General features: G+C 36.3%; 1 protein-coding gene across 1 annotated transcript; it reads left to right on the top strand.

Annotated features, from left to right (window-relative positions):
* The first annotated feature begins 1,861 nt into the window (after window positions 1-1,861).
* On the top strand, window positions 1,862-11,364 carry LOC136412326 (protein APCDD1-like). Its single transcript, XM_066395362.1, has 5 exons — window positions 1,862-2,178; window positions 5,379-5,505; window positions 9,706-9,977; window positions 10,038-10,300; window positions 10,354-11,364. The coding sequence occupies exons 1-5, from the start codon at window positions 2,091-2,093 to the stop codon at window positions 11,239-11,241; spliced, it is 1,638 nt and encodes a 545-aa protein (XP_066251459.1). The 5' UTR covers window positions 1,862-2,090; the 3' UTR covers window positions 11,242-11,364.
* Window positions 11,365-13,994: the final 2,630 nt, after the last annotated feature.

Genomic DNA, 13,994 nt, shown 5'->3' on the forward strand with positions numbered 1-13,994 from the left:
AACGTATCGGTACCAAGGGTCGGTAGGACGTTAAGTATTTTATTACGTGCTAAACATCTCTATTTTTTCCATATTCTATTTTCACATTAACTGATTTATGCACGGAACATTCGATCAAGGAATTGATGAAGTAGTTGAACCCAGTTTTAAGTAACGGTAGTTGTAGTATCAGGAAGCGCTTACCTTGATGCCAGAGTCGTTGATATGTGTCTACCTGCTAATTTTCGATTATCATTCATTGTTGATATTGCTTAATAACCGCGAGTAAAAAAAATCAGTCATGTTTTGGTCCCACAAAAGTGAGCATAAACCATCGAATAAACTGTTGTTAACGAAATTCGGGTTAGCTTAGGTTAGGACAAGTAGCACAGAAATGAATATGAAAGAAGTAAAAAGTACGAAACGGAAAGCTGCGAAGAAATCTGATTTGTGACTTTTCTATTGATTGTACTACTGATTCATCTAACCCGAACTAACCTGAACTACTTTTAGAGCTAATATCTCTGGCAGCTGTTTGCCTCAATGAGAAGAAAATTCACAAGAACTACCTATCAGGCGCTATACTTAGCTTACCTTTTATCCATTACTGCATATTCATTGCAACTACTTCTGTCAAAATTCCCAAACGTAAACTATTTCTCGCAGAGAATAAATCTTCTATTCAATTTATTGTTTAGTTTCTATAATTTTGGAAATTTAAAGAATCAATAAACACACAAGTTTAACCGATGATGTCGAAGTAGATTCCACTTCTCCTGGTTTAAAACTGTAGCTATCCAGTGGGTCGAAGCAGTTACGACGTTAGCTTATATAGTGACCTTCGAAATTCTGGGAACGGTGAAATATTCCAGAGATGGCTGCAGTAAAAATTACCCAATTTTCACAGCAAGAATATAGAGGAAGCTGCATCAAACGCGAACAAAGCTGTTGAATCACTATAAATTTTCAAAAGCTAAATCAATGGTTTATAATGGTGTGACAGAAAATGGCGTATTATACACCAAGGTTGTGAATTGCGTGATTCATGGGTCAGAGACATTTCAACGCAGTACGATTTTGTAGGATTTTTTCTCCGTCATTTTTAACTAAATATACACATACAAATTATAATAAACTGACCTAAAATAAGCACAAACTAAATCCAAAACACAAAAAGACAACACGTCTTGACCTATAACATCAACGGAACCTTTCCATTTGGCACACATTTCCAGAGCAATCATAAATAAAGCTAGAATGAAGTGATGACGATATTGTAGTCGATTAACTCGCTAGGTAAATAATAAGCTATATGCGTGTCATTATTAACCTGTTATTCAACAGCTTTTAGAAAAAAAAAGGTGAGAAATCACGTTTTACGGTCAATCAACACAATCGATTAATGGCCTCATTTAAATCTGGTAGTGAAAAAATAATATTTTATTGGGACCAGTTTTCTTTGAAATAAAATTGTTTTTTTTATTGATATTTCATAATAATTTCTCGAAAGAGGCATAAGAGAAAAAAAATACTGCGGCGCCGGTTAAGTAATGCCGCCTTAGATGATAAGGTATAGAAACATCATTGATGAAGGCGCAAATGCTACTTTTGAAGTAAGTAGCTACTCATTTCTGCTTTTTAACCAAAACTCACTCTCTTTAACACTTGTTCCATTTCACCTCCCGAAGTAACGGTACGCTTTAAGTTAGGAATAAGCCATATTTCTGGTACCACTTCAGCGTAACTGGTAAATGCTATAAAGTCTGATCTTCAAAGTGACATCTTTTAGTTCACTATGTCATAAATAACCGTCATAAACTTTAATGGGTATATACTTTAAGGTACCACCTTTCTATTCTACGTGCCCCCTGCTTGCGAAAAAGTCAAAACAAATCCAAATATTTGAGCTTATTATCCCATAAAGCTAAACGCGCCGTGACCAAGGCCCAAATGGCCTAAACGAGTGTGACAAAGACAACTCTACCTGGTACTCTGGTAGGTACTACTGCTGCTATTCCTAGAGCTTTCAAAGCATAACAAGCTCAGTCTGTCAGTTTTAACAGGCGCGGGTAGCAGACGGATGTGCCGTTTTGATCGTCATTAACCGGGACATGTGCGTCGCATTTCGCGGACGTCAATGTGTGTTAGTTGTTGTCAAGTTCAGTCTAGTTGACATGTTGTTTATTGTGTTAATATTTGGTGAGTATTTTATTTTTTGTCTTATTTTAATCCTATTTACTATTTCTATAATTGCGAAGCATAAAAATTGCGATTTTTATCTTGAATACACAAAGTTTGATCCATCGGTGTATGGTCGAAAAGGGGTGGCCTGAATTAACCCGAATATTTAACCATTGTTAATATTATTCTATAAAGTGTTAAGCCGCGCACATATTGGCACCGCTCAATCGGTGCTTTACCCCACGATGTCGCGCGACAATATTCAATCAATAGATTTTAAATGTGGATGCTCATATTGTATCAGGTGCGTTGCCCGAGAAAAAATCTATTATGGTAAACATTTTGAGCGGTATCGCGCGGTAAAAAACCGCTTCAGAGGTGCCAATATGCGCGAGGGCGAAGGGGTTGTAGGGTGAAGACTGTCGATTTGTACTTTATTGTATTACTTAGTTGTACACTTATACTACTTCTAGTTTTTAGCTTTTTGGGGTGCTCCTGGGATTGTCCTCATGGCAAACATTTCCGTTGTTTCTTAAATAAACAGAATTAACAATGGTCGAAACCTGATAATTGATTCGTGAAAGCTTGGAAACAAAAACTGGCTGAGTAGATTCTGTTATGTATATCTTTTGCTTTTGTATTTTTAATGATTTGGGAAATCTGGCTTCAAATTTCGATTCATCATAAAAAAGTGTCGTTATCATTGTAAATGTTGTAATGGCGAATATTGTCAAAAAATGTTCTGCAATATATTCATTTTTGTGTTATGAGTAGTTTTTTAATTATTTAGGGTAGTCGGGATATTTGGTTTTTTTCCCGATGCCTGCGAAAGAAGTCGGAACCGTATAGATTTTGGAACATTATCTTGTTGACTTCCAAATTGGGTAACTTTTTTCTAATTTTACCAACCTCGTTTCCTGTCTTTTACGAGATCCTGGACGTCCTTATCTTGAATCGTTTTCTTTCGATAGTCATGATCAAGAGATCGCGCTTGCTAATGTTCAGTTCCAAACCCATTACAATCCCGATTTTCTTGGTTTCATCAAAGAAATCGGGATATTATCGGTAACATGCGGAAGAAAGTTCGGAAATATTGACCTGTATTGAGGGGGATTATGGATCCGGATCCTTTTGTCATATATGATTCATATTTACAATTTCCAAAAGAGCGAAGAAACATGATTCTTAGAACACACTGTATGGCTAGGAGGTATATCCTGTGTGTGAGTTGTAATATCACGATAGCCTTGAAGTCTACATTTGTTTTTTTTTCTATCTTTCTTTGGCAAATTTCCAAAGATCACTAGATTCATTTAATAAGTTCATAGCAAAACATGTACTTGGAAAACAAATGAAGATTCCACGGTCTACCGCTTAGAATTAAAGTAATAATTAGTATAAGTAATAATATCTCTTCTTGGTGACGTCAACTATACATGTTGGCTGAAGGTTTTAACTGCCACTTAAGATTTAAATTAGGTTTGAAAATGGCTCATTAACATCTAATAAGGCTCATTCCCCAGTTGTGACTACAATATCCATAAATCATTCAGAAAGAGCTGCTAAAAAAGCGTCTGGTTTCACTTTTATTCCCATATCCTGCTTTCTTGGTTGCAGCTTTAAGATGTCTTAATTTATCTGAGAATTTTAATTAGTTCTGGATTTGTCACTTCCTGGGATGATCTTCCAGATAAATTCTCTTGCGATCTGTAGGTGCCAGCAGGATCAAGATTTTTCTATTGGGGTTTATTCTGCGTTAACTTTGTGCCTTACTTTTCCGATCGAGCTCGAACAGCTATCATAAAACCTCAAAAATAGAATTAAATATAAATAAATTTGAAACACTGGGCGCAATTTTCCTGAATTTGCCATTGTTATATATCAAGTCTACTATTTATTATGCATATCATATATTTTTAAAACAAGATAGAAAAATATTGATACATAACGGGATTGCTAGCCGTGCGGTAAAGTGGCCATAACCTTTCCGAATTCGTAAAAATTAAATTGCCTGGTGAGTACGTGCAGCTCATGTTAATACGCATATAGTGGTGGTTACCGTTGATAAAGATGCCATGTTCAACATAATTAAGGTTAATGGTCGTAGAAAAAATACTCTACATAACTCGCAAGAAAGTTCCTTAACACACTTGCGTAATAACCGCCCTCGCCTGCAGCTCGTGCGCAACGCTCGTACGTTAAGAGTTATTTTGTTTGGTAGTTATGTAAATGACTATTAAGGCACGCTTGTAGAGAAATAACTACTTCTCTTATTATTCTCTATTATTCCAGTATTTTACCTATTTATTTCATAACCGAAACTTAATTATATGTTGCAATGCTATATTAATTATTATTGTACTTATATGAATAACGTAAATTATTGATTTATTGCTAAATTAGTAGATACAAATTAGCTTTGGTATAGTTAAAGCCAGATATTTCGTCCGGTTGATAAATCTGTTAGACAGAAACAGATTTCAGGATGTTTATTCTAGTTTTATTTGAAATCACTTTCTGTATAATTTTATACATGTGAATGGCAATGGTAACAATGAGGGTAACAGTGACAGCGTCTAATTTCTGAAAATGTTTTCCTTAAAAAAAAAGCTTTTTTTCAAAAAATTTCTCAATTTTTTTTTCAAAAAAAGCCGGTTTTTCGATTGACAAAGCTATTGGTGGCATTAAATGTGATGTGGCCAATCTCGAACGTCGACTTAGCTCCTTTCTGTGAAACCAGAGTATTGATAAGAAACCCCGGCCGGGTAGGGTTTACTTCGGTGCGCATAAAAAAGGTCGTAATGTATTTTCGTGAAAATTCCCAAGCCACACAACTAACACACACTATTTTTCCAAGACGTTAACGGGCCAGCTTTATTGTTCGCATATGTACAGAACCTGTCCGTTTAAACTGGTCCAAAACAAAGAGCCCGATTTTACTTCAAATAAATTACCGGACAGTTATAATTGAAACAGAAAATAATGGGGATTTGTTAATATAGTTCTCCGAACATTGCGACTGTTCCTCTCTGGGAATGACTAACATGGTTTTAACATCGTCTTTTTTAAGCCTAATGGAACGTTGCAGCCGTTGTCCCGCTCTAGGAACGGTTTTAACATGGTTTTAACACTTGCTTTTTCCAGATCTAACAGGAGATCGCGACCGTTGTTCCGCTCTGGGGAAGGTTTTGATGTGGTTTTAACCCTTGCCTTTTCAGGTCTAACGAGGGCCGTGACCAGCAACTCAAATTGCCAGGAAGTCGTCGCAATGGCCGCCTTAGAGGACGGCAATACCGTCGTGGACACCCGACTGGACATGCTCGCCGGTACGTGGATTTCCGAAGGGTGAGTGTCTCAAGTTTAAATACACAGAGCGATATCAGCAGTGGCAATCGGAAATTTACATTGGAATGCTGCGCGACAAAAAGACGGTGGTACCACCGTCTGGGCTTCAGCCCCATAAATCTTGAGGTGCACTTTTGAAATGTCAAGCACGGACATTCTTTTCGTGAATCGGATGCCCGATGTGTCACAAGTTAACAGAGATATGGTACCATTCGTGGCTGGGGAAATCGAAAACAAATAAAACGTCTAGGAGATCGTAATGGGCCTCGAAACTGTATAACAATGACGTCGAAAAGCATTTTAATATTAATATTTCCATCAGGTGGTCGTCTGGGTTCTCGTGTTTGCTTAACCCCCTGTCGGTTTTGAAATATGAACGGCCAAAGCAGGCAATACCTGGACGATGGTACTGCCTGCTTTACGAAATCCTTTCTTGGACCATTTTAAAATTTAGCTCGAACGTCCATAAAAATAACAAGCGAACTCAGAGAACTACTGGGAAAGAAAACAAGGAAAGTGCGGAGAACGATCCATCTTCCTATTTCTATCAAGCTTGTTTATTGTAGTATCCAAATCTGACAGAGTAAACAAGCAAGATGGTTTGACGATCCCGTTTGGCAGTTAAAGACACGTATGTTTCTCCTGTAATAAAATTATGCATTTACACTGGGTGTCCTGAATTGCAAATGCGATAATTTAACCCCGTATTCTACATCGAAAAATAGTCCTAATTCGCTATGTAAGCTACAGAATATATTTGAAAAATGTTTCGTTAAGGAAATATGGTAAATGAATTTTTGCCGTAAAAGGTGGGCAGCTGTGCGAGCCAGTTTTAAAGGAGCATTAAAGGGGTTCGTTACTTTACACTCCAAAACTGCGCCTCGCACAAAAATATCGAAACGGCTTTTTCCCTCCAAATTGAATCAAGACCCAAAACTGGTTTTAATTTCGCAAAAAATCACTGGCGTGTCAGTTTTTTTGATAAAAATATCCACTCTTGTGCCAGCGCGGAAGCCACTGGTAAGAGTAAAAATATGTTTTTCATTGCAAAACTTGTTTCCTCGATGGCAGCTAATGCATACAAAATTTCGTCGATATACAACACATCCAAACTTATTTTTTTAAAAGTTCTCTTATCTTAACCCATCTTGTCCCAAGCATCGAAAAATTAAACAAAACGAATTTTTTGTTTGTAAATATTTATTTTGTTACATTTAAGAATACATTACATATGTCAAAAAAAACTAGAAAAAAATTATGTACAAAAAAAAATACTGGTGCGTAAACGAACCATTGGGAATATATATGAAATACTGTTTTGGGACACATAAGGATACTACTAATAATTTTAACGAAAATTTATACCATAATGTTACAATCTTACACAAAATAACTAAAATTGAATTATTTTGTACATAAAACTTTATTTCACATAAAAAACAGCATAATATTTCATGGTGCATTAACGCACCACTGGTAACAGACGGTCATCAGTAGACCAATAATGTTGAATATGTGGTAATGAATGGTAACCAGAAAAAAGTAAAATTCCTATAAAATTTAAAAATTCGTTTTTTGATAATAAAAATTCATGGTGGTTATTGTCTTGAGCATATTTTACCGAAAAATTTAAAACCAAGTCAATCACTTCATCATCAAAAAACATAAAAAATATTTCAAGGGGAGTTTTCCCCGAGAGCTTATTTTTTAGTTTCTCGCGTGATTGAAATTCATCAGATATAGGTGCGTGAGTATATTCAATTTGACCTTTCCTCCATTTGACTGTAGAAGCAAGCCTTTCATTTGCCGAAAGCAAACGTCTCCTTTTGGACTCCCAAAGTTTCATCATCCGATGAATCCCATTGAGCTTCATTGGTCAACAAAGTACAGGACTGATTCGTACACGACTGATTTGTATATTCCGGTAGATGCAATTCGAAAGTTCCAACTATATCAGTTGGTTCCTCAAACTCTTGTAGATTATTTTCATCGTTTATATTTTCCTCATCGGTCAAAGTATCCACGTCGGGTGGAATATAAACAGCGTCAATATGTTCTGAAAATATTATCTTTTCTTACTTTTAGCTTAAATTCGCAAAAAACTGAATATTACCATATTGCATCTAATACATACATATAAAAATATGTAAATACAAGTAATACTTACGACTTTCATCATTATTCTGCAAATCCGTCACGATCTCCTCCAAGGCTGCTTCTAATTCTTTTTGAGTAAAATACTTCGAAAACGACATATGGATTTTTTTTATTGTAATTAAATATCAAATGAACGGACTACAGCTTATATGGCGCTGAACCGATACAAAAAAAACACTGGATGAATACACGGTCACTCAACAAAACTACACTGTATAGTTACTGAAATTCTAATAGGCACCTGGGTTATAGAGAGATGTGAGTTTTGTTCGCTTAGAGAGACTCAAACCAACTAATTCGTTTTTTCTTCATCGTGAGATCATAGCCACAAAAAAGAGTATTGAGTCAATAAAAATCCAAATGATTTTCTCATGAGGATCAGTTTTCAAACCTATAAATTGATTGGAACTTTATGCCTATATCAACATTATCGGTAATTACCTTATTTAGTCTAAGCAATAATTTGGGTAGATTTTGTGAGTAATGACATTATTTAGTCTGAGCAATAAATTGGGCAGATAGATGGGTTTATTTATTCTAGAATAGTGTTGGGTATTTTCCCAACACAAGAAACAAATAAATACTAAACAATACACTAATCGGCGACTATTCACTCTGAATGCACACACTTTTCGAAAATTGCAATAACTTGATTTTATTTCATAGATAAAACCAGTGGTGCGTTTAGGCACCGGTATTATTTACACAAAATAAGTGATAATTTATATGACAATTCAAATGCACTTTTTCTACTATGTAATCTACATATTATAGACTTATCAAAAATGATTATACTTTGCAAAAATAAATTACCTTACTATATTTGAATCACTTCAACATTTGACACAAAATTATGCAGCGTTTTCCATGACTCTAAGATGTCATAATTTTTTTGTTTTAAAACAAAAATCAACAGTATGTACGATACTAAGTTCTATAATCTAATAGTAATAAAATTTCTAAATAGGTATGAAAGAATATATATTGGATTTAGCAAAAAAAAATCATAAAATGTGTGGTTCGATAATGCACCACTGGGACAAAATGGGTTAATACACTTGATGTGCAGGGAGTGGCTGATTGGTTCTCAGTCTTCATAATGGTCTCTCGAGCCACTGTCTTTGATTGTTGTTTTCAGATCAAAACGCGTTATGATTTTAAAATCGCATGATCTCATATCGATCGTACCATGCTTGGATCTGGAATCACAAGCTGTAAGAAAATGACTATGAACCGTCAGAAGAATAAAACAATTTCGGGTGGCGGAGTGCACCAGTAGCGGAGATAAGGGTATTGAATACTAATAATTTGATGGAAAATGAATATGCATCGGGAAAAAAAATTGCTTCCTAGTCAGATGAAGCATCTACCATTGAGACAAATCGTACAATTTTTCTGTTTGAAAATATTTATTGATGACCGCATTGAATACTCAACAAATTTGATAAGTTCATTATTTCTGGAGATGTATCTTTCGATGCAGTACTAATTTTCAGCAAATTTTTTCCGGAAAGACGAAAACCTTAGTTAGTTTTGACGTACATGACATCGTAATTTGAAAAAATTTTTAACATCATTATTTTTAATGATAGTCCCCTCGACATGGTACTCATTTTCAGCTAATTTCTTCCAAAAAAGCCAATGCCACAGTTAGATTTGGCACAGCTGTTACTCAATTCCAAAAAACTAAAATATTTCGAAAAGTTGCAACTTCCTAATTTTGAATCATAGACCTCCCGACATGGTACTCGTTTTCAGTCATTTTTTTCAGAAAAGCCAGAGCCAGTGTCAGATTCGATGTAACTGTCAATCAGTTTAAGAAAAATCGAATATTTCGAAAAATTCTAATTTCTTTACTTTGAATGATAGATCCTCCGACACAGTTTTCATTTAGAGTTAAGTTTTTTTTAGAAAAGCAAATGCTATAGCTAGGCTTTGTCTACAGTACTAACTTAATTAAAATGAGGGCTTACCACTTCAGATAAATCTCATGATTAATTTCTAGAGTCGTTATTTCTTACACAAATACCTCTATCAATGCAGTTGTGAAACCAGACCAGGCCCCGAATACGCACTCCGTCATTATACCTTTGATGATAGTGGCAAATTTCACCTCACTCAACACCATTACTGGGATGACTCCTGCTCTTTGCCTCTGCTAACTATTCAAGCCTTTGGCAAAATACAGTTCAAAGGGTCTTTGGTGCAACCTGGGGCCGCCTGTGGTAACTTTAAGTTCACCAACATCACCATTATCCCTCAAGATGACAACGCCGTTCGGGAATTGGACAAGCGCGCTTCTTTTGAGTGTCCTGGTGGGTATCCCAAATTAATCTATAAGGAGGCTCGTTGAATGACGTTTGTTGTTGATGTAGGTCAGACGTGGAAGTCTTGGAGGAAATATGAGGAGCACCCAGTGTACGACTCCAGATATGATGAGAACAACAAGAAGAAGACTTTTAACTTGTGGCTATCCAATCCGAACAGTCACTATCAGTCTGTGAATAGTAAGGGAAGCAACGTGCACTTTAGTGATATCTCTTGTCTGGGATCATTGAAATGGGCCTTCAATGAACTTAAGCTGCTCAAGGTGCAGTTGCGGCCGCTGATGGAACACTTTAGGAAGGCACCTAGAGAGGTGAGTGCTTGCCATGTTGCATCGTAGATTAAGTTCATATAAATGGAATTCAGGTGAAAATGGAGCTTCTGCTTGGAGACATCCACAGCAACGCTCGGCTACGCCAATATTACAACCCTAGCAGTTTCCAAGTGCCCTTAGTCCAGCAGATCAAGGAACATACACAAATTGTTGTCAATAGGCACACTTACATCGTAAAGAACACTCAAGCCATCCCACCGAATATATTCACTAACCCCAAGACTCCTCCTCACTTAATCGAGAAGCCTCCTTTGCCTCCATATATTTGGGGCCAGTGGACGTCCACCAGGTGCGAATCTCGACCTGGTGGGACGCTGTACCTCACCAGGAGTTTCTCCTTTTACTCTGACGACACCTCCTGGATTGGAGAACACAACTTCTATTCCGACCCCTTCTGCAGAATTCCCAAGTTCATAGTGACCGCTGCCGGTCACTTCAAGCTGCAAGGTCTTAACTACCAGCTGAAGCGTACGAGCAACATCAATTTTAACATAGAAAAGGCCTCGCTGACCGTACTAGATGCTAGAATGATCTATGACTTGAGGTTATCGGGACACTGCGGGGTGGGAGAGTGGGAGGTTAATGTTCCGAAGGAGCTGTCCACTACAGGAGGCTGCATGCAGCTGGGGATCTTCTTGCCCTCCGTACAATACGATGTGGTCAAGCTGGAGATGGACTATAAAGGCTCGTGCCTTCTCTTCCTGGGGCAGGTCGACACTGATAATGTTCAGTTAAACGATGTTACTAAGAGGCCCACGGCTTTTCAAAAGCCACTGGTCAAGTGCGGGGAGGTGCCCACCTACTCGAGGAAACTGTGGGAGATATTGAACGAAGGGGATTTTACCGGAGGTTGCTCGAAGCAAAGAGAGGTGGATTTATGGTTGTTAGCAGGCTTTTTTTTGTTAGTTTATGCAAGATAGCGATTGATAAGTAGACTCGTTGTTACAGCTGTGATATGTACGAAAATTTTTCTATAATAAATTTTGCAACCGTAATAGTCGTAGGAATAATCTGAGAAGAAAACCCATTACGACACTTGCCCTATTCCAGCTTTGCGGTTAAGGAAGTGGAGAACCTCAAAAGACCGGTTCCGATCAATAAATTAAATTCAATTAAATGCAGGCAGAAAATAGTTATGTTAATGGCGAATACGTTGACCTGCAGTAAAATTTCCAGTGTAACCAGCAGGACCTAGCGCGCAGCGTTGACCTATAGTCAAGAGCAATGAAGATAAATGTAAGATGGCGCTGGTGGGATACTTTCCTGCAGGCGCAACATATTTGCTGTAGTTTTGCCAATTTCTGCCTGCATTTAACTGACTTACAATGAGTCGAACTGACGAGGTCCTATGGGATCGAAATCAATCTTCGGGGTGTTCGATGTAATGAAAGGTAGAGCTTGAATGGAACACAAAAGTTATAATTCGTAATAGGTCCTGGATAATCTTCTCAAATTTTGGAATTGTAACTGTGTAGCAAAATTATTACGGGACAAAAATGCCAGTGATTAATATTTAGTATTTTGTAAATATAGGAATTAAGTATATTTTATAGTAGTCCTAAAAATTATATATTTTAAGTCAGTTGTACAAGATATGTCTTGGGTAGTGGTGCACAGAGCAATGGCAGTTTTTCACGATTTGAAAAAGACATTTTAGTCGTTGAAAATCCTGAGATTAGTATCCGATTAAGCCAAAGATCAATAATGAAAATTTTAAATCAAAAATTGTATCCGTATCATTTTACACCGGTGCAAAATTTAATTAAACTTCTAAAATTTTCCGAATTCGCTTAAATTCAACTGAATTCAATTCAGTACAAGCCAACTGAAAGTCACTTTCAACATGTGTTAAAAATTAGCATTTGGTGAGGAATTATTGACAATTATGATTAGTCACCATGTGATTGATCACCTAACTTAAGTGACCCATTGTACTTAGATTTCCTTCTAAACCACTTGTCTACCTTTCGGAACCTTACTTCTGTTCGACTTACCTCTAAATTTGACACAAAATGCGCAATTCAAACAAAACGGGGTCCCTACACTTACGAGGTCCACACACTACATTTGCCCTCACGGTTAGAAACCATCTAAGCAAATATTTTCCGAATCGTTGGATGGATTGTGGGTCCTAGATGCCTTGGCCTGCACGCAATCTCGATTCTAATCCTATGGCTTTTTGCACGTGGAGAAATTTTGCTATTTAAAACTGGAAGGTCTTTAAGTAAAAGTGTAACAAAATGTCTTCAACCAAATGGTAATCACTTTGAAGATTTCTGGTTAAAGAAGATTTGTTTTATAAGATTGTTAAGTGATAATATCATTGCTCTGCATACTATTATTTAAGTCTCGCCATATATTTTTCAATGTAACTAAGAATTTTTGATAAAATAAATATTTTGTGTTTCATTTGATAGAGTGGTCAGATTTATTCTGTTCTGATAGTGTTCCCCTTTCTTCACTATATAGAGGGAAACCAGCGTATCTAACATGAGCTCGATTTTTAAAAAAGGTTTAATTGCGAACGCTCTATTTTGATGTGAGTCAATATTTCGGAGCTATAGGAAATTTTTCAAAAATGTGTATTTTTTAGAAGCAGTAAATGTTCTCGTATTCAATGTTTTCATGAATTCACGTGCTCGAACTGTATTTGAAATTATTCCATTCCACGACAATGTGGAGTTTAAAAACCATCGTACGGGACGTCAACAGTTAACATAAAAATCCGATAATCTTAAATCATTTCAAATGGTATTAGTAAAAAGAAAATATACAGCTGGTGCCATCTTTCGAGAAACAGAACTATTAGTTCATGAATAGTTGGCCACGCCTTATTAGAAAGCGATATTGGTAAATATGGCGAGCGTTTCAACCAGCATGGAAGAGAGGGCGCTAGTTATCGCATAAAAGTAAAACTGCTGGATTTTGATTTAATTGACTTCTCTTTAGCAGAAAAGACTGGTAAGTTGTTTTAGTGATATTTTTTAGAATAATTCTTAGATCACAATTGAGCTTAAGTTTATAAAATATGTGTTGCATATTAAAATACAATACACGTGTAATGTATGAAGATCAGTGAAGGAGGACTATTACAGTTGTCCGCGTCAGATAAGAATGATCCCACGGAAGGTCCCCAGTTCGATTGTGGGCGAAGTCCACATTTTTAATTAATTTATTTTACAAAATAGTTATTTATATGTAAGCGAAGAAAGTAACTCTTAACTTACGAGCGCGAAATGTTACGTACGAGTTGCAGATGTGGATGGTAATCAGGCGAGTGTCATGAGAAAGTTTTTTGGAGTTGTGTACACTGTATTGTGACCGTGGACTATATACAAAAAAATAAATAAAAGCAAAGAAATTTATTCAAAATTAAGATTTTTTCGTTATTTTTGAGTTTCTTTAATTTGTTTTTATTATTTTGGCTTTTTTCTACAAAATTGGTTTACAAAATAGCAGCTTTGTGTGTTCCCCGTATAATTTTTTACGTCTTCCCCTTGAAAGTCCCATAAAAAGTTTTAGACTTTTCCGGCTGCAAACTCGAATTTACTTTCATAGGAAATATCCATTTTTATTCCCCTGAAAACGGGCATTAACTTATTTTTTATTATTTCGGAAAAATGTGGAATTGACTAAATTTGACACAAATAAATGATAAAGGCAAATATTAAAT

The sequence above is a fragment of the Euwallacea similis genome, chromosome 1 (genome assembly GCF_039881205.1).
Source record: "Euwallacea similis isolate ESF13 chromosome 1, ESF131.1, whole genome shotgun sequence".
In the NCBI taxonomy this organism is placed as follows: Eukaryota; Metazoa; Arthropoda; class Insecta; order Coleoptera; family Curculionidae; genus Euwallacea; species Euwallacea similis.